The sequence below is a fragment of the Neomonachus schauinslandi genome, chromosome 7 (assembly GCF_002201575.2).
Source record: "Neomonachus schauinslandi chromosome 7, ASM220157v2, whole genome shotgun sequence".
NCBI lineage: Eukaryota > Metazoa > Chordata > Mammalia > Carnivora > Phocidae > Neomonachus > Neomonachus schauinslandi.
In genome coordinates, this window is record NC_058409.1 from 108290079 (window position 1) to 108310689 (window position 20611).

General features: G+C 43.3%; 1 protein-coding gene across 1 annotated transcript in view; it reads left to right on the top strand.

The window, feature by feature from the left end:
- FAT2 (FAT atypical cadherin 2) overlaps positions 1-20611 on the top strand; it is a 64123-nt gene that overhangs the window by 15768 nt on the left and 27744 nt on the right. Inside the window, exons 6-12 of the mRNA XM_021701017.1 lie at positions 563-702; positions 1311-1592; positions 2800-3010; positions 6407-10465; positions 14022-14218; positions 16590-16743; positions 18824-19057. Of these exons, the coding sequence (XP_021556692.1) occupies positions 563-702; positions 1311-1592; positions 2800-3010; positions 6407-10465; positions 14022-14218; positions 16590-16743; positions 18824-19057 (5277 nt within the window). The remainder of the gene's footprint in view (positions 1-562; positions 703-1310; positions 1593-2799; positions 3011-6406; positions 10466-14021; positions 14219-16589; positions 16744-18823; positions 19058-20611) is intronic.

The window sequence follows — 20611 nt, forward strand, 5'->3', positions numbered from 1 at the left end:
TGCTAAAATGTTGATGTCTTTCCGTTTAGTTGTTTTTCTTCACACACACACACACACACACGTGCACTTAGGATTATGTTAAAGTATTGTTTTATAGCCTTTTAAAATATAATATAACGTGAACATATTTCCATGCCACTAAACAGATTTCTATTTAGTAGACATTTAAATAGCTGCATATTGATTCTATATTTTAGATTTGTACAGCTTATGAAATCAATTCCCTCATGTTGAACAGAGTTAGTTTCATTCTTTCCTGCATATAGGCACCTTTAGACTCTGCAGACTGTCCTATAAACCATGAGGTAGAGCTCCATCATTCCTGCCTGCTTCAGTCCTGGCAGCAGAATGCGTTCTATGGCAAATACTGGACGTCCTCTGGTACTCTTCAGTCCTTATAAGTCTATCTTTTTCTGTATAATCACTTAGATGCTAAAAAATTTGACAATAACTTGACAGGATCTACTACCACCTCCTCTCAATCTGCTGGCCGAATGCCGGGACAGTACTACCGCCCCCATCACTGAGGGTGCATGTGCTTTACCCCCTGCTCCCACTCTAGGTGGTGACAAGGACATGGACTTTGATATTGAGAAGACCACGGGCAGCATCGTCATCGCCAAGCCTCTCGACACAAGGAGGAGGTCGAGCTATAACTTGACCGTGGAGGTGACCGATGGGTCCCACACCATTGCCACTCAGGTTAGAGGCCGCCCCGGGGACCCCTGAGCTGAGAGGGGTTGGGAGCCCTCCTTGGTTGGGATGAAGCTACAGAAGAATTTCAGTGGATGTGGTATAGCTCAGAGGGCACTGAATTTGGAATCAAGGTTTTGCCTTCCAGTCTTACCTGATATACTTTCTACTTCTGTGCTCTTGGGACAATTCTTGTTTCCACTGTGGATCTCTGTGTAATCAAGGGCTTTGTCTAAATGAGCAGTTTTCAATTAAAGATAGAGTTCCATAGGGGCTACCAGGGGTACGAGAAAGGACAGTAAGTGGGGCTCTGGATTTCTACCATGGTTTCAGCCAGAGTTTTATCTGTTTCAGATGTTTTTGGAATTTCACAAAAAAATTCACTTGAAGAAAAGGCCCTTTGGATCAGAATATTGCTTTTGAAAACCACTAGACTGCATGTTATTTCAAAGCCTTGTGATTTTGAAATCCTATCATTCATTCAACAAATATTTATTGAGTGACAGCTGTGTGCCAGGCACTGTGCTAGGCACAGATGATATGGTGAAGAACCGGACAGACAAGGTCGCTGACCCCCTAGAGCTTACGGTCTACCTTCTCTCTCATCTCCTCCCTAGGTCTACATCTTCATGATTGCCAATGTTAACCACCATCGGCCCCAGTTTCTGGAGGCTCATTATGAAGTCAGAGTTCCCCAGGATACACTGCCTGGGGTGGAGCTCCTCCGAGTCCAGGCCACGGATCCAGACAAGGGCAAGGGCCTAATCTATACCCTACATGGCAGCCAAGACCCGGAAAGTGCCAGCCTCTTCCAGCTGGACCCAAGCAGTGGTGTCTTGGTAACTGTGGGGAGGTTGGACCTGGGCTTGGGCCCCTCCCAGCACACACTGACAGTTATGGTGAGTAAGCTGAGAGATCAGGGAAAGATGTACTTGCATGTGGATGTGTGGGGGTGGACATGCACAGAGGCATGCTGAAGGTTCCCTTTCCCCTGACAAGCCAGTGTACTGATGCTCATGATGACCCATGACATGAAATGTGACATTTTACAGCCGGCCAGGGGCACCTTCCATTAGGGATGCCTGAGAGTAAAGAAGAGGGGAGAGCTGCCAAGGAATCTCCCACAACCCCGGCTTTCTCTGGGTTCACTCCAAATACCCCCCAACAGTTTTCACCCCGCTCCATGACTGCATGACCACAATGGGGACTGACATGGTGTCAAGCTGGGAAGGACCGAAGACCATCCCCCCCTAGAGCAAGCACTGGGGTGAGGAAGTGAGACGTGTGGGGCATTAACATTGAAGGACTCCCTTTCAGGGTTCTGTGCCCGCACTTTTGTGATCCTGAGAGGGAGCCTCCTCCAATCTATGCCCCGTGTGCCTCATGTGTCTCACTGTGTCCCAGCCCTGACCTGACCCACTTCTCTCATCTTACACCTGAGGCCCACAGAGGGACAGAGACTTGCTCACCATCATACAGTTCTTCATGATGGAACCAGAATCAAAGCCAGCCTCCCTGACTCAAGGTGCAGGGTTTTATGTGCTAGTTTATCATCCTCTGGGCATATAAATATACATTAAAGGCTCTGCAAAGTACTGCAGTAAAGAAAACTTTAACTTCATTTAATTTAGTGCGCCCTAAATTTAGTCACCATAGAATTTTTTTTCCCTGCGTAACATGTTAACATCTTGAGGAACTAACAGTCTCTGAGACCTGATTTGGAAAATACTGTTTCTGTGCTTATTTCTGCCTTTCTCCTAAAGTGGGATATCCATGAAAATAGCTAAGCCTAATAATCACTAATTTATAAATTTATTTTTTAAAAAAGAGAGCATAATGGAGCACTGGGTGTTATGCACAAACAATGAATCATGGAACACTTCATCTAAAACTAATGATGTAATGTATGGGGATTAACATAAGAATAAAAAAAAAGCTATAACATAAAAAAAAAAAGAGAGCATAAATGAGAGCAAAATTTAAATGAATACAGAAAGTTACAATTAGGTATGTTTTTCACTGGCCTTGTATTTCCTTGACCTTAATTTAACCCTGCCTCCTCCCATTCCATTTGCTGCTCATGGAATTATCCCCTCGGGCCCATAGGCCCGAGACCAGGAGATGCCCATCAAGAGGAACTTTGTGTGGGTGTCCATTTACGTAGAGGATGGAAACCTCCACCCACCCCACTTCACCCAGCTCCACTATGAAGCAAGTGTTCCTGACACCACGGCCCCTGGCACAGAGCTGCTCCAGGTCCGAGCCATGGATGGTGACCGGGGAGCCAATGCTGAGGTCCACTACTCCCTCCTCAAAGGTGAGAGCCTTGGCCATGAGTCCAGAGCATGAGGGAAGAGTCTCTGACAATAAGAAAAAGCACCAGAGGCATGAATTTGCAAGTAAATCAAATGCCAGGTTCTCTAAGCTTTGGCAAATACCATTTCTAGAGCATTCTCTGGGATTATAATAACCTAACTTAATACACTTTCGAAGGTGGTAAGAATAATAACTAAGGGCCTACTTAAGTTATGGAAGAATTTCTATACATATTATATAAATTCACCAACAACCATATTTGTAAAAGATGCTTATGAAGTCCATGTAGTATCTTTGTGCCTTTACAATAGAAGGGACCTATAAATACCTTATAAGATGTATGGCACAGTTTTAGGAATTACATTTAGGAGTAACATTTTCTGTTAAGGCCGTATCATGATTTCATATCTGTTATATGGTTTTCCCCTCTCAAAAACTGGAACAATATTCCCTGTGCCAGAAAGTCTTTGTAAAGATTAAAAGAGAAAATGTATGTTAATACATGTTGTAAACTGTAAAATATTATATGAATGCCAAGGGTTTATTGCTATCATTGATGAGTGTTAATTAAAATGTCAATATCTAGTATCCAACTAATTATTAATGATAATTTTAATGTTTGATAATTCATAATTAATGATATTTAGTAATTATTATTATCTTTAATAAAGTTAATACTCCATAGAACTAGATGTTGTGGAGGGACAAAATGAACGTGACTTGCTTTCTGCTCTCACAGAGTATAATGTTCATTTATTACTTATATGCTTTCCAGAAATCAGAGCTTTTGCATTTTTTTTTTTTAAGAAACAGAAGTTGTTATACTTCTCCATGCGGCAGAAATCTATGCATCACTGAAGAACAATAATACAAATTCTAACCCATTAATTGCTTACTTTTTGTGATTTATGAAGCATACTCACGTCTTCTATCTCATTTTATCTCATTGACAACCCCATTGATGGAGGTATTAATTTTATTTTCCAGATAAGTTAAGATTAGTTTTAAACTATTCTTCTGATTATAGAAATAACACATGCTCATTTTTTAAAACATGAGAGAAGCAGGAATATATAAAGAAGAAAATAGCACTCAGCCATAGTTTTCTGCACAGACAAAATAATTTTGTGTATTTCCATCTTTTTTAAAAAATATTTTATTTATTTATTTGACAGAGAGAGACACAGAGAGGGAACACAAGCAGGGGGAGTGGGAGAGGGAGAAGCAGGCTTCCCGCGGAGCAGGGAGCCCGATGCAGGGCTCGATCCCAGGACCCTGGGACCATGACCTGAACCAAAGGCAGAAGCTTAACGACTGAGCCACCCAGGCGCCCCTCTTATCTTTTTGGTGCATCTTTTTGCCATAGTAAGATTGAAGTGAATATACAATTTTGTGCCCTAATTTTTTCTCTCAGCAATATAACATAAATTTTAATTATGCTTAGGTAGTTTCCTTGGCTACTTCTAATAGAACTATTTTTAAACTGCAGTCTACCTATTGAAACTGTGTTCTTTGACAGAACTTAGGGTTTGTATCACATGGGCAAATTGGGAAACCACCTCACTAGTCAGCTGGAGAATGGCTTCCATGAGTGGGGGGAATCAGATAAACTGTTTTGTGATGAAGCCTAGCTATTTGTCTCCCATTGAAATAATAAAATACGTACCTGAGTGATAAACAGCATAAGAATAGTAAAGAGCAATACTTCCCTGAGTGGAAAACCTGTACCCCTGGTGGTAAGCAGAATTATTCAGGTGTTACTGAGTCATGGCATTAAATAGGTAATCATCTCATTACAAGAAAAAAAATGTGCCTATGGGAGATAATGGATGTCAACTAAACTTATTTTGGCAATCACTTTGCAATATATATGTACATCAAATCATTATGTTTTACACCTTAAACCAACAAAATATTATATGTCAATTATATCTCAATAAAACTGAGGGGGGGTTATGCAGTTATGCAAGATGAAATTCTAGAGATCTGCTGTATGACATTGTGCTTATAGTTAACAATATTGTGCTATAATCTTAAACATTTGTTAAGAGGTAGATCTCATGTTATCTGTTCTTACCATAAAAAGAAAGAGAGAAGGAGGGAGGGTGGAGGAAGGGAGGGAGGAAGGGAGGAAGGGAGGGAGGGAGGAAGGAAGGAAGGAAGGAAGGAAGGAAGGAAGGAAGGAAGGAAGGAAAGAAGGAAGGAAGGAAGGAAGGAAGGAAGGAAGGAAGGAAGGAAGGAAGGAAGTGTTGCTGTTAGTTAGACTTTTAAAACTGTGATAACTTTGAGACACTATTTTTTAGGGAAATACAATTAATTTTCCACATTATTTTTTGTGAATCATATAATGTATAACTGTAACTTTCTTTAAAACTTAAATTTGAAATGTTATAATGCATTTATCAAAATAAATATTAAATTTTAATTTTATTAAATTTTAAAAGGCCTACAAAAAATAGGCTACCAGATGTGGAAAAAGTACTCCCCCTTGATTCTCATTTGGGCTTCCTGATAAGTCAAGGACAACGCTTTCCCTGGGTACTAGAATCTCTTTAATTCTTCCCTAACACTTGCTACTCTTTGTTTTTACCATAGAAAGAGGATAGGTTTCAGGCTCACATCCTATAACAAGCAATAGATTTTACCCGGATTTTAATAAGATATTTTTTCCCACTGACTTGTTTCTATGGTAATCTCTGATTTATGGCAAGCAATAATGATTTTCTTTTCTAAAGTAGCGATACAAAAGTTGCCTGTTCAAATATTTTAAATTTAAGAAAATGAGTCCATTTAAAGGAAAGTATCCATTCAATAATAGTACAAAATAGTAAAGGTAGGGGCTGGGTATTGAAAAAAATTGTAAAGGCAATGTGAGAATGCCTGCAGTTTAGGAAATCCAGGTGTGGTAGAAAGGGCATTTGATCAGGAGCCTCAAGGTCTGGGTGTTCTATCCACGACCTCCCCACTTAACTCTGTGCCACTCAACTCCCAAGCCAGACAGGAAAGGATCTTCCCACCATAGACTATACTGGGAGCAGACAGGGCAGTGTATTAAAGTCTCTCCTATAAAAGCCACCAGTGAAATAGAGTGGAGTGTATTTTCCTACAAACCATACATTTCCTTCCTTTGTTTTCAAGACCTTCTGCAGCTTTGGTTTGCAGCTTAAGTTGTGACCCCAAAACTGAGTGATCACTGAAGCTGCCATTTATGGAGTACCTACTATGTGCCTCATGTAAGGTATTTTAAAAAGTAGGTATCTTCCCTATAAACTATATCAGGGTAACATGGGATATAGATTTTTGTCCTGTACAAGTTTTGTGTGATAGCCCTTTACTGATCTAGAAAGTATCTCTTGAACATGTGGTAAATTTCAGTTTGTCTTGTCTTTTGTTTCAGGGAACAGTGAGGGTTTCTTCAACATCGATGCCCTGCTAGGCATCATCACTCTGGCCCAGAAACTTGATCAGGCAAATCATGCCCGGTATAGTCTGACAGTCAAGGCAGAAGATCAAGGCTCCCCACAGTGGCATGACCTGGCTACAGTGATCATTAATGTCTACCCCTCAGATAGCAGTGCCCCCATCTTCTCCAAAGCTGAGTACTTTGTAGAGATCCCTGAATCAATCCCTATTGGCTCCCCAATCCTTCTTGTGTCAGCTACAAGTTCCTCAGAAGTTACCTATGAGTTAAGAGAGGGAAACAAGGATGGTGTATTCTCCATGAACTCATATTCTGGCCTCATTTCCACCCAGAAGAAACCGGACCATGAGAAAATTTCATCTTACCAGCTGAAAATCCGAGGCAGCAATATGGCAGGTGCATTTACTGATGTCATGGCTCTTGTTTACATCATTGATGAAAATGACAATCCTCCCATGTTCTTAAAGTCCATTTTTGTGGGCCAAGTTAGTGAAGCAGCTCCATTATACAGCATGATCATGGATGAAAACAACAACCCCCTTGTGATTCGTGCCTCTGACCGTGATGAAGAAGCTAATTCCTTGTTGGTCTATGAAATTTTGGAGCCAGAGGCTTTGAAGTTTTTCAAAATTGATCCCAGCATGGGAACCCTAATCATCATATCAGAGATGGATTATGAGAGCATGCCCTCTTTCCAATTCAGTGTCTATGTTCATGACCAAGGAAACCCTATCTTATTTGCATCCAGGCCTGTCCAGGTCATCATCAACGTCAGGGATGTAAATGACTCTCCTCCCAGGTTCTCAGACCATGTATATGAAGTAGCAGTAGTGAAGCCCATCCATCGGGGTATGGAGCTCCTCATCGTGCAGGCCAGCGATGATGACTCAGAAGTCAATTATAGCATCAAAACTGGCAATGCTGATGAAGCTGTTGCCATCCATCCCATCATGGGTCATATATCTGTGTTGAATCCTGCTTTCCTGGGGGTCTCTCGGGAGCTCACCATCAGGGCTTCTGATGGCCTGTATCAAGACACTGCACTTGTAAAAATTTTTTTGACACAAGCCCTTAACACAAGCTTACAGTTTGATCAGATTATCTATAGGGCAACCGTGAAGGAGAATTTACAGGGTAGAAAGGCACTGGTGATTCTTGGTGCCCAGGGCAATCATTTGAATGACACTCTTTCCTACTTCCTGTTGAATGGCACGGATATGTTTCATATGGTCAAGTCAGCAGGTGTGTTGCAGACAAGAGGTGTGGTGTTTGACAGAGAAGAGCAGGACACTTATGAGGTGGCAGTGGAATTGAGGGACAATCGGACCCCTCAGCGGGTGGCTCAGGCTCTGGTCAGAGTCTCTGTTGAGGATGTCAATGACAATCCCCCTCAATTTAAGCATCTGCCCTACTACACGATTATCCAAGATGGCACAGAGCCCGGGGATGTCCTCTTTCAGGTATCTGCCACTGACCAGGACTTGGGGGTAAATGGTGCTGTCACATATGCATTTGCAGAAGATTACACATATTTTCGAATTGACCCCTATCTTGGGGACATATCACTGAAGAAACCCTTTGATTATCAAGCTTTAAATAAGTATCACCTCAAAGTCATTGCTCAGGATGGAGGAACCCCATCCCTCCAGACTGAGGAAGAGGTACTTGTCACCGTGAGAAATAAATCCAACCCACTGTTTCAGAGTCCTTACTACAAAGTGAGAGTGCCTGAAAATATCACACTGTATACACCAATTCTCCACACCCAGGCCCGAAGTCCAGAGGGACTTCGACTCATTTACAACATTGTGGAGGAAGAGCCCTTGATGCTGTTCACCACTGACTTTAAGACTGGTGTTCTGACAGTAACAGGCCCTTTGGACTATGAATCTAAGACCAAACATGTGTTCACGGTCAGAGCCACAGACACAGCTCTGGGGTCATTTTCTGAAGCCACAGTGGAAGTCCTGGTGGAGGACGTCAATGATAATCCTCCCACTTTCTCTCAATTGGTCTACACTACTTCAGTCTCAGAAGGTTTGCCTGCTCAGACCCCTGTGATCCAACTGTTGGCTTCTGACCAGGATTCAGGGCAGAACCGTGATGTCTCCTATCAGATCATAGAGGATGGCTCAGATATTTCCAAATTCTTCCAGATCAATGGGAGCACAGGGGAGATGTCCACAGTTCAAGAGCTGGATTATGAAACTCAACAACACTTTCATGTGAAGGTCAGGGCCATGGATAGAGGAGACCCCCCACTCACTGGTGAAACCCTTGTGGTTGTTAATGTATCTGACATCAATGATAACCCCCCAGAGTTCAGGCAACCTCAGTACGAAGCCAATGTCAGTGAGCTGGCAACCTGTGGACACCTGGTTCTTAAAGTCCAAGCTCTTGACCCCGACAGCAGGGATGCCTCCCATCTGGAGTACCTGATCCTTTCTGGCAATCAGGACAGGCACTTCTCCATTAACAGCTCATCAGGAATAATTTCTATGTTCAACCTTTGCAAAAAGCACCTGGACTCTTCTTACAATTTGAGGGTAGGTGCTTCTGATGGGGTCTTCCAAGCAATTGTGCCAGTGTATATCAACACTACAAATGCCAACAAGTATAGCCCAGAGTTCCAGCAGCATGTTTATGAGGCAGAATTAGCAGAGAATGCGAAGGTGGGAACGAAGGTGATTGAGTTGCTAGCCATAGACAAAGACAGTGGTCCCTATGGCACTGTAGATTATACCATCATCAATAAACTAGCAGGTGAGAAGTTCTCCATAAACCCCAATGGCCAGATCACCACTCTGCAGAAACTGGATCGGGAAAATTCAACAGAAAGAGTTATTGCTATTAAAGTCATGGCTCAGGATGGAGGAGGACGAGTGGCCTTCTGCACTGTGAAGATCATCCTGACAGATGAAAATGACAACCCTCCACAATTTAAAGCATCTGAGTACACAGTGTCCATTCAATCCAATGTCAGTAAAGATTCCCCAGTTATCCAGGTGTTGGCCTACGATGCAGATGAGGGTCAGAATGCAGATGTCACCTATTCAGTGGACTCAATAAAGGACTTGGATGAAGAGGTCATTGAAGTCAACCCAACTACTGGTGTTGTCAAGGTGAAGGAGAGCTTGTTGGGATTGGAAAATCGGGCCTTTGACTTAAAAATCAAAGCCCAAGATGGGGGCCCTCCTCACTGGAACTCCCTGGTGCTGTTACGACTTCAGGTGGTTCCTAATGAAGTATCCTTGCCCAAATTTTCTGAACCTCTGTATACTTTCTCTGCATCTGAAGATCTTCCAGAAGGGTCTGAAATTGGTTCTGTTAAAGCAGTGGCCACGCAAGATCCAGTCATCTATAGTCTAGTGCAGGGCACCACACCAGAGAGCAACAAGGATGGTGTCTTCTCCTTGGACCAAAACACAGGAGTTCTAAAGGTGAGAAAGGCCATAGACTATGAGTCCACCAAATGGTACCAGATTGATTTAATGGCACATTGTCCCCATAATGACACTCACTTGGTTTCCTTGGTCTCTGTCAATATCCAAGTGAAGGATGTCAATGACAATAGGCCTATATTTGAGGCTGATCCCTATAAGGCTGTTCTCACTGAGAATATGCCAGTGGGGACCTCAGTCATTCAAGTGACTGCCAATGACCAGGACACTGGCGATGATGGCCAGGTGAGCTACAGGCTGCCAGTGGACCCTGGTAGCAATATCCATGAGCTCTTTGCCATTGACAGTGAGACTGGCTGGATCACCACACTCCAGGAACTTGACAGTGAGACCCACCAGACCTACCGCTTTTATGTGGTGGCCTATGACCATGGAAGGACCATCCAGCTATCTTCTCAGGTTCTGGTTGAAGTCTCCATTACAGATGAGAATGACAATGCTCCCCGATTTGCTTCTGAAGACTACAGAGGATCTGTGGTTGAGAACAGTGAACCTGGTGAACTTGTAGTCACTCTTAAAACCTTGGATGCTGATATCTCTGAGCAGAACAGACAGGTCACCTGCTATATCACAGGTAAGGATAACTGTCTTGGAACGGAGGCACTGGGGTACATTGAAAAAAGTATAGTAAGAGGTGCCCTAAGACATGGATTTAAGTCCTGGCTCTTCTACCTATTATCAATGTGACCTTGGGTATATTAATTAACCTCCCAGGACCTCAGGTGCTTCATCTGTAGACTTTGCATGCCTGTTCTCATTCACCTCACAAGGATGCTGGTAAGATCTAACTTTTTTTAAATTAACATATAATGTATTATTTGTTTCAGGGGTACACATCTGTGATTCATCAGTCTTACACAGTTCACAGTGCTCACCATAGTACATACCTTCCTCAATGTCCATCACCCAGCCACCCCATCCCTCCCACCCCCCTCCACTCCAGCAACCCTCAGTTTGTTTCCCAAGATTAAGAGTCTCTTATGATTTCTCTCCCCCTCTGGTTTCGTCTTGTTCCACTTTTTCCTCTCTTCCCCTACAATCCTCTGCCTTGTTTCTCAAATTCCACACATCAGTGAGATCATATGATAATTGTCTTTCTCTGATTGACTTATTTTGCTTAGCATAATACCCTCTCGTTCCATCCACATTGTTGTAAATGGCAAGATTTCATTTTTTGATGGCTGCATAATATTCCATCGCGTATAGCTATATACCACATCTTCTTTATCCATTCATCTATTGATGGACATCTAGGCTCTTTCCATAGTTTGGCTATTGTGGACATTGCTGCTATAAACATTGGGGTGCTCGTGCCCCTTCGGATCACTACATTTGTATCTTTGGGGTAAATACCCAGTAGTGCAATTGCTGGGTCATAGGGTAGCTCTATTTTCAACTTTTTGAGGAACCTCCATACTGTTTTCCAGAGTGGCTGTACCAGCTTGCATTCCCACCAACAGTGTAGGAGGGTTCCCGTTTCTCCACATCCTCACCAACATCTGTCATTTCCTGACTTGTTAATTTTAGCCATTCTGACTGGTGTGAGGTGGTATCTCATTGAGGTTTTGGTTTGGATTTCTCTGATGCCGAGTGATGTTGAGCACTTTTTCATGTGTCTGTTGGCCATTTGGATGTCTTCTTTGGAGAAATGTCTGTTCATGTCTTCTGCCCATTTCTTGATTGGATTATTTGTTCTTTGGGTGTTGAGTTTGGTAAGTTGTTTATAGATTTTGGATACTAGCCCTTTATCTGATATGTCATTTGCAAATATATTCTCCCATTCTGTCAGTTGTCTTTTGGTTTTGTTAACTGTTTCCTTTGCTGTGCAAAAGCTTTTTATCTTGACAAAGTCCCAATAGTTCATTTTCGCCCTTGCTTCCCTTGCCTTTGGCAGTGTTTCTAGGAAGAAGTTGCTGCGGCTGAGGTCAAAGAGGTTGCTGCCTTTGTTCTCCTCAAGGATTTTGATGGATTCCTGTCTCACATTTAGGGTCTTTCATCCATTTTGAGTCTATTTTTGTGTGTGGTGTAAGGAAATGGCCCAGTTTCATTCTTCTGCATGTGGTTGTCCAATTTTCCCAACACTATTTGTTGAAGAGACTGTCTTTTTTCCATTGGACATTCTTTCCTGTTTTGTTGAAGATTAGTTGACCATGGAGTTGAGGGTCCATTTCTGGGCTCTCTATTCTGTTCCATTGATCTATGTGTCTGTTTTTGTGCAAGTACCATACTGTCTTGATGATTACAGTTTTGTAATAGAGCTTGAAGTCCGGAATTGTGATGCCATCAGCTTTGCTTTTCTTTTTCAACATTCTTCTGGCTATTTGGGGTATTTTCTTGTTCCATACAAATTTTAGGGTTATTTGTTCCATTTCTGTGAAAAAGTTGATGGTATTTTTATTTTATTTTATTTTATTATGTTATGTTAGTTACCATACATTACACCCTTAATTTTTGATGTAGTGTTCCATGATTCATTGTTTGAGTGTAACACCCAATGCTCCATTCAATACACGCCCTCCTTAATACCCAACACCAGGCTAACCCATCCCCCCACCCCCTCCCCTCTAAAACCCTCAGTTTGTTTCTCAGAATAAAGTTGATGGTATTTTGATAGGGATTGCATTAAATGTGTAGATTGCTCTAGGTAGCATAGACATTTTCACAATATTTGTTCTTCCAATCCATGAGCATGGAACGTTTTTCCATTTCTTTGTGTCTTCTTCAATTTCTTTCATGAGTATTCTATAGTTTTCTGAGTACAGATTCTTTGCCTCTTTGGTTAGATTGGTAAGATTTAACTTAAAAACATTTCTTGAGAGCCTCCTATAAATTGGAAAGTGTTTTGCAGAGAGGATTTCTTATTTCTTTAGGTGGAGTAGACAGAATAGAAGGGAGATACTGTAACTGCTCTCAGTTAGCTTCTAGAGGATGGAGAAGATGTCAATAATGGTGTGATCCCTGAAAACTCTGTCAGATGATTGTCCTTGTGGAGTGTATTCTGCCTAGAGCAAGTTGTGGATACTAGAAATGTTCCTTAAGTCAATCACAGGACTTAAGTGTCAGAGTGAAAACACTTCCATAGGTATGATTCCAGCTCAATCCCCTCATTTCACACACAGGAAAACCAAAGCACAGATAGGGACAGAAACTCAACCAAGGTCACACTCCAAGCTTGAGTGAGGTCTGGGATTAAAACCACAATGAGCTATTTTCCCCAATGGATACCTATTGCAAACCTAAATTATCCCAACCCCTGTCCAGTGGCTGAACCAGCTAGCCAGTGGCCAAAAAGAGTTTCTTTACTTCTCAATGTCCCTTTCCCCCTCTCCTGGGTTCCATGTCATCCCATCCCCATAAATATGGCTCCTTCTGCTGTCACAGCTCTCTGACAGGAAGTTAATGAATCCGAAGTTCCAACCAAGAATCATAGACTCCTATAGAAACATCCTGGATCAGAGCCGTTCAAAATATGGAAACTTAGGGAAATAGAATCTTATCATCTTATAATAACAGACTCTGAAAAACACAGTCTTAACATCTCTGAGTAATAGAATAAATGTCAATAGACCATGAATTCCTGGAATAGTTGAGTCTTGGAACTCTGGAATCTTGGAATCTCATAAATCCACCTCCTCTATCAGTGACTGGTGTCAAGGAAAAATGACTCAGAAGCAAACTTAGTGATCCATGGGAACCTCCACTTATCCTCATTTGTAAAGTAAAACCTCAGAGAGCTTAGTGTTGTTGATCACTTCCCACTCTCCTACTGTTGAACAGATACTAGATACCAGAAGGTTCTTGTACAAAATTGAAATATGCTTCCTTTTAACTTCCCCCAGTGCTTTCCAAAGCACAAAAAAAAAATAAGAAACCTGCCCCTCAACTACATATTTTAGAGTGGTGCTTCTCACAGTGATAATTCCACTTAATAGGAGGCCTTTGAAGTCAGAAGAACCTTCAAAACACCAAACAACTGACTCAATATAGAACTGTGGGTCACTAGTTAAGGAAGGAAATGTTTGTCTTTCCTAGCAATCCTAAAAAAAGGGTCATCTGGGCAGCCACCTTAGGCACATAGCCTGGTTCATTCCTATTCCTTGACTTCTGGAAGCTTTGTTCCATCTTTTTAGAGGGAGATCCCTTGGGCCAGTTTGGCATCAGCCAAGCTGGAGATGAGTGGAGGATTTTCTCGAGGAAGACCCTGGACCGTGAGCACATGGCCAAGTACTTGCTCAGAATCACAGCTTCCGATGGCAAGTTCCAGGCTTCAGTCCTTGTAGAGATCTTCGTCCTGGACATCAACGATAACAGCCCACAGTGCTCACAGGTGAGAGCCTCGTGAGGGTGAGGTGGCATTGGAGGCAAAGAAGGCTAAGAGGAAGGAGGAAGACTCGGGGACGATCTCTGAGGCTGGGCATCACTGATCAGCCCTTGCTTCTCCCCAGCTAGCCTCAGACTAGTGCCCTCAGCAGGGTGCATTCTAGGTAATTCCTCCCCTCCACCCCCGGCATAGGGATATCACCAAGCTCTTTAGAACCCTTGGTCCATATTTCTCCCCCTACACTCCCTTCAAAAGTCTACTTCTCTGCAAAATATATCCAGAAGTAAAGTAACTTCTTCATTCTCCAAACAGTCTGCTGTGCCCAGTGGGAAAACCCCTCCACCACTCAGCTTGGCCTCATTATCAAATACATCCAAAGAGTACTGCCCCCAGAGACACCTTGCACTGCCCCCATGCCCATATTATGCATATCCCCACATCTACATGGGTGATACAGACCACCACAGATGCCCTCCTTGAGGTTATATGTATACACAAACATGCAGACAGGGCAGTTACATTTTTGTTGAGGACTTCATTTAATTCAACCCTACATTTCCTGTGAAAACAAATGTTGAATGGTGGTGGTGGTGGTGGTGTGTGTGTGTGCATGCTTGTGTGCATGTGTGTGTGTGTTGGGGAAGGAACTGTGTTCTTAGAGGACATAAATGAACAATCATTGTCCTATAGCTTTGTGTTTAAACATATTTTTTTAAATACAGTAAATAATTTTTAACTTTGGGAGATTTGCATTACCTCAAAGTTTTCAGATAAAGTTAAACTATTACTATTTTACTATTATAACATTTTAAATTACAATAATTCAAATTTGCATTAAAAAATCCAGCCATTCAGTATATATACATAAATGCAAACTTACACATACTCACCCATATATACATACACAAAGGATCATCTACAACTCTATATATACATGCAAATACTTATACATATATACACACAGATACAGAAGCATATACCTACATACCCACAACATTCATCCATCTGTATACCCATCCATACATGGAAATATATGTATATAACTCACACAAACATACTTATATGTGCATTTGCGTATATAGACTTCACTTATTTGCATACATATATGCAACCCAGACATTGTAACACAAAAAAATACATATATTCCATCACCTTTTCTTCCTCTGTCTTTTACACTCCAACCACATAAAATCATAGTAGAAACAGAGAACCTATGTTATCAGGAGGCATGGAAAATGCCTTTGCAGGATCCAAGATGACGACCTTCTGGGTGGTCTCAGAAGGGCAGCCCTTTTGGGGAGGATGGTGGCCACACTTTCTTCCTCTTCCCCCTTAGCCATCCTTACAACCAGCCTGCATCCTCCCCCTGCTGGAAGAGGCCAGGATCAAGCCCACCTTGGCCTTCCCAGGGGTGGTCAACCACATCACTAGAGCCAGGGAGAAGAAGCCTGGGGAGTCCATTTCTACACATCCCACCCAGGCCCAAAGCCTTTATCCAGAGCACATACAGGGGTTCATGCTCACCCACATCCTGCAGTGGGGAAAACCAGTTTGTTTGGAGCCTGTACCCAGAGACAGCAGCTACAGGAACACTGGGCTTCCAAGGAGTTCCAGCCTCTCCCTTGTGCCATGTCCCCTACTATGAAGGTACCTGTAGTGGAGGGAGGGTAGGACAGGCCCTGTGGGCCATGGGGGTCCAGACCTGACTCAAACAGCCAAGGCACTGTCTTGGGGTGTGGCAGGGGGTGAGCGTGACAGCATGGCCTCACCACAGAGACCAAGATGCCTGGCCTGGGCTGAGTGGCTTGACCTGACACCTTCCAGAATGCCTCATATCAGGCCCATCTCATCATCCAGAAGCTCAAAAGGCCCCTGTGGAGTAGGTGGTAGTAGGTCCTTCTAGCTCTGAGTGTGGGTTTTCAATGGTGGAACTTCTCTCTCATTCTGTCTTTTCTGACTAGTCCTCTCGTCATCCTGCTCCTTTTTTTTTTTTAACTTTATTTATTTATTTGACAGAGAGATACAGCAAAGAGGGAACACAAGCAGGGGGAGTGGGAGAGGGAGAAGCAGGCTTCCCGCTGAGCAGGGAGCCCGATGTGGGGCTCGATCCCAGGACCCTGGGATCATGACCTGAGCCAAAGGCAGACGCTTAACGACTGAGCCACCCAGGCGCCTCCTGCTCCTTGTTTTTAATCCCAATTTCCTTGCATGTTTAACTTCTTCTCTTTGTTCTACCCCTGCCCTGTTTCTCTCTCTTTCCCTCTCCCCATCTTGCTCTCTGATCTCTCTGTTTCTGTCTCCCTCTCTGTCACTCTGCCTCTCTCTTGATCTAGGTGTATCTCCCACAATCTCCCTCTTCTTTGTCTTCTGTTTCCAGCTTCTCTATACTGGCAAAGTCAGTGAAGATATATCTCCAGGACACTTCATTCTGAAAGTTTCTGCAACAGACTTGGATTCTGATACCAATGCTCAGATCACATATTCTCTGCATGGTCCTGGGGCAGATGAATTTAAGCTGGATCCTCATACAGGTGGGTTTCCTGAGCTTCAAGATCAAGCCGAGAACTTAATGAAAACCAGTGCCCAATACCATGTTAGGTTCCTTGGAGAAGAAACAGGAATTCACCTACCCATCCATCCATTCACTCAGCAAACATATTGGTACCATGTGCCAAGCATTGCACTAGATGGTGGAGACATAATCAACAGACAGATAAGATCTGGGTCTTGTGGGAAAGGCAGTCATTGAATCAGTGGTTTGAAATGTGTTGAGTTAAGAAAAAATGCAGGATGAAGAGGAGGTTCAATAGGAGCGGGGAGGGAGGCTTAGGAGCAGAGTTAAGGGAGTAGTAGGGATGGACGCTCAAGGCAGAAGGAGAATTTATACGAGGACTTTGCTTTAGGAAAGAGCGCATACATCTGAGGTCCTGATGGAAGGCCAGAAACTGGTGCACAGAGGGGAGGAGAGAGGCCAAAGGGTGGGGGTGGGGGTGGGGGGTGCAAGCCCCTCCTTTAGAGCCACTAGAGGATTTAGGCAGGTGAGCTTCATGGTCAAGGACATGATCTCAACATGCATATGTTGCAGACCTCAATGTATTATTGTAAAAATCCCAAGAGATGAAGTATATAGAAGTCTAGCCCAGGTCTGGTACATAATAAGAGTTCAGTAGATGTGGTTGCCATTGTCATTATTATTAGAGGACAAAGCGAGGTGGAAGCAGAGAGCCCTGCAGGGTAGACCACCAATGCCTGGGAGAGGTTGGGCTGTGAGAGTCTGATGGAGAAGACAGGATGAGGTCTGCTTTCTTTGGAAGAGCAGCCCCACAGTGTGATCCCTGTCCTGCTGCTACAGGGAGGGCGTGGGGACAGGCAGCACAGAAGGCCCAGGTCACAGAGAGCCAGCTGCTGACACTTGACTAGGAACCAGTAGCTCAAAGGATGGCTTGGAGATTCCTGAGCAGGGAGGTGGCAGGTGAGAATGGTGTCCCAGGAAGCTGTCTGGATAGATAGGAGACAACAGTGTCCTTTCTCATTCCAGCATGGACATGCTGAGTCACCCCAGGTAGGTTACCTAATCTCTCTCTGCTGCTGTTTATTCAGCTGCAGGATGATTGGTGAGGTCTTAAAAAAGAAAACTGGGTGGTTTTTCTCAATATGGAAAGAATACATGCTCATTGTACAAAAATTCAAACACTGCAGGCATGTATTATGCAGAAATTGGAAAGTCTGTATGATAACCAGCCCCTCCTCAAAGATAAGCACTCTAGAATATTATTTTGTGACTTACTTTTTTTTCACATAGCAACACCTTGGAGGTTATAACAAGTCATTACATAAAGCTCTATCATAATTCCTTCTGGGTTGCACAGTATTTTACTGTATGGCTAAATCATGATGTATTCAACCAGTCCCTTTTAGAAAGACATACAGGGTATTTTCAGTATGCTGCTATTATAAACAATGCTGGAGAGAATATCTTTATATATACATTTTTATCCTTGGGTTGATTATTCTGTAGGATATATTCCTAGATGTGTAATCGTGGACCAAAGGATAAACACAGTTTATGTGTTGTTAGAAATTGCCTCCTTGCCCTTTAAAAATGTTGTGCCTGGGCGCCTGGGTAGCTCAGTTAGTTAAGCAACTGCCTTCGGCTCAGGTCATGATCCTGGAGTCCCTGGATCGAGTCCCGCATCGGGCTCCCTGTTCGGCAGGGAGTCTGCTTCTCCCTCTGACCATAACCCCTCTCATGTGCTCGCTCTCATTCTCTCTCTCTCTCAAATAAATAAATAAAATCTTTAAAAAAAAATAAAAAATAAAATAAAATAAAAAATAAAAATGTTGTGCCTCTTTGTAGCTTGTTGGTGAGGATCTTAAATCGATGATGGGGGGGTGGAGTGCATTTGGAGAATTAGAGAGGTAGGCAGGTGTGGGACTGAACTTCTTTTCTAACTGTATGTAGGTAGGACTGACCCCTTTTCTTTAACCCCTTTTTGTCACAAAGTGACAAACCCCTGTGTGCCTGTGGTTGTCTCGCATAGATACCTAGAATGCAAGTGCTGGAGTAATGTCCCCCAGGGAAACCTCACCTGCTGTCGTTTCTCCGGCCAGGGGAGCTGACCACCCTTACAGCCCTGGACCGCGAGAAGAAGGATACGTATAGCCTTGTTGCCAAGGCGACGGATGGAGGTGGCCAATCGTGCCAGGCAGACGTGATCCTCCATGTGGAGGACGTGAATGACAACGCCCCCCATTTCTTCCCCAGCCACTGTGCTGTGGCTGTCTTCGACAACACCACAGTTAAGACCCCCGTGGCTGTGGTGTTGGCTCGGGATCCTGACCAAGGTGAGGAGGAGAAGGATTGGAGGCCATTTGCTCACAGGGTCACCTGGGGTGAGGGTTTGGCTCTGGGACGTAGCAAGGACTCTGTCTCCGTGCTGAGTGTATGAACACTCACAAGAGGAAAATGTTTGCCCGCAAACCACATACCTAAGTGCTAGGTGACAAAAGATTTGGGCAATGTTTTGAGGCCAGTACAGGGCCTTTCAGCCTCATTGATTCTCACTGGCTGTCAGGCCTGGAGCCCTTTCAATTCTGACATTTACCCTCAGGACACTTAAAATACAAACATCTAATCTGAAATACGTCAGTCGGAACTATTCAACTCCAATTAATTTGTCACAAGAAAGGAATTTTTGGCACAAACTCTATTAAGCCTATTAAATTCCTTGATTCATTTTCTAGACAACAAAGTGGAATCACTTTCAGTATTTTACATTTGAATTTTAATGACATTATTTGCACTAGAGTTACTTCCTTTTCTTTAGAATTGACAAGGCAAATTAGATTCATGCACGAGTATTTGTTCCATATTGTACCAATTATAACTTCTGCCACCATGAAGCATTTTGTGTGTGCATATATATGTGTATATATATTTTTATATATACAGTACATATGTCCAATTTTCTTGAGTTTTTGCTTGGCATTGAAGGAGATGGGAGATTTTTGGAGGGATGTAGGGGTTCTAGAGAGGGCAAATAGAGCAGAGGCATCTAACAGCTACAAGGCCCTGTAGTGCTCACTAGCTTGTAATTGCACACTCCCAGGGACAGGAAGCTCCCTACTTCCTAGGCAACTACTCACCTACCTTCCATGGTACCCCCCTACTTCCTAGCAGCTCCCTACCGACCTTCTGTGGTACCTCAGATAATTATCAGGTGCTACGTATTTTGAGCTGGCACCCACCAGTCCTTGTCCGGCCTCCTGTAGTCACACACATCTCCTAGACTTCTGCCCATGACAGCCCTTCCAAGGTGGGCAGGTGGTGATTATCTGCTCCAGCCCCAAGCTTTCCTTTCTGGGTGAAGGAGACCTAGTTTCTTCCATTACATGCTTCTGCTCACACCCTCTTTCTAGGACACAACCTGTGGCCCTTGTACCAGTTTACCATTAACCCTTCAAAACTGTTATAATTCTAATCCAAATAGTCCACTCAGATATTCCAAATGTGGCCTGACCAGAAGCTCCCTCTCTCTAGAAAAATTATGGTCTCTCCAGAAAAATGTATATATGGGGGAAGTGCATGGTATGTGCATTTAATTTATGTAAATTCCCCTATTCTTTTTTTTTTTTTCTTTTTATTTATTTATTTGAGAGAGAGAATGAGATAGAGCATGAGAGGGGGGAGGGTCAGAGGGAGAAGCAGACTCCCCGCCGAGCAAGGAGGCCGATGCGGGACTCGATCCCGGGACTCCAGGATCATGACCTGAGCCGAAGGCAGTCGCTTAACCAACTGAGCCACCCAGGCGTCCCGTAAATTCCCCTATTCTAATAGGCAGTTCCTGCCACCATTCCACCAAAAGGGTGTGTGTCACCATGTGTATGTGAGATGTGATT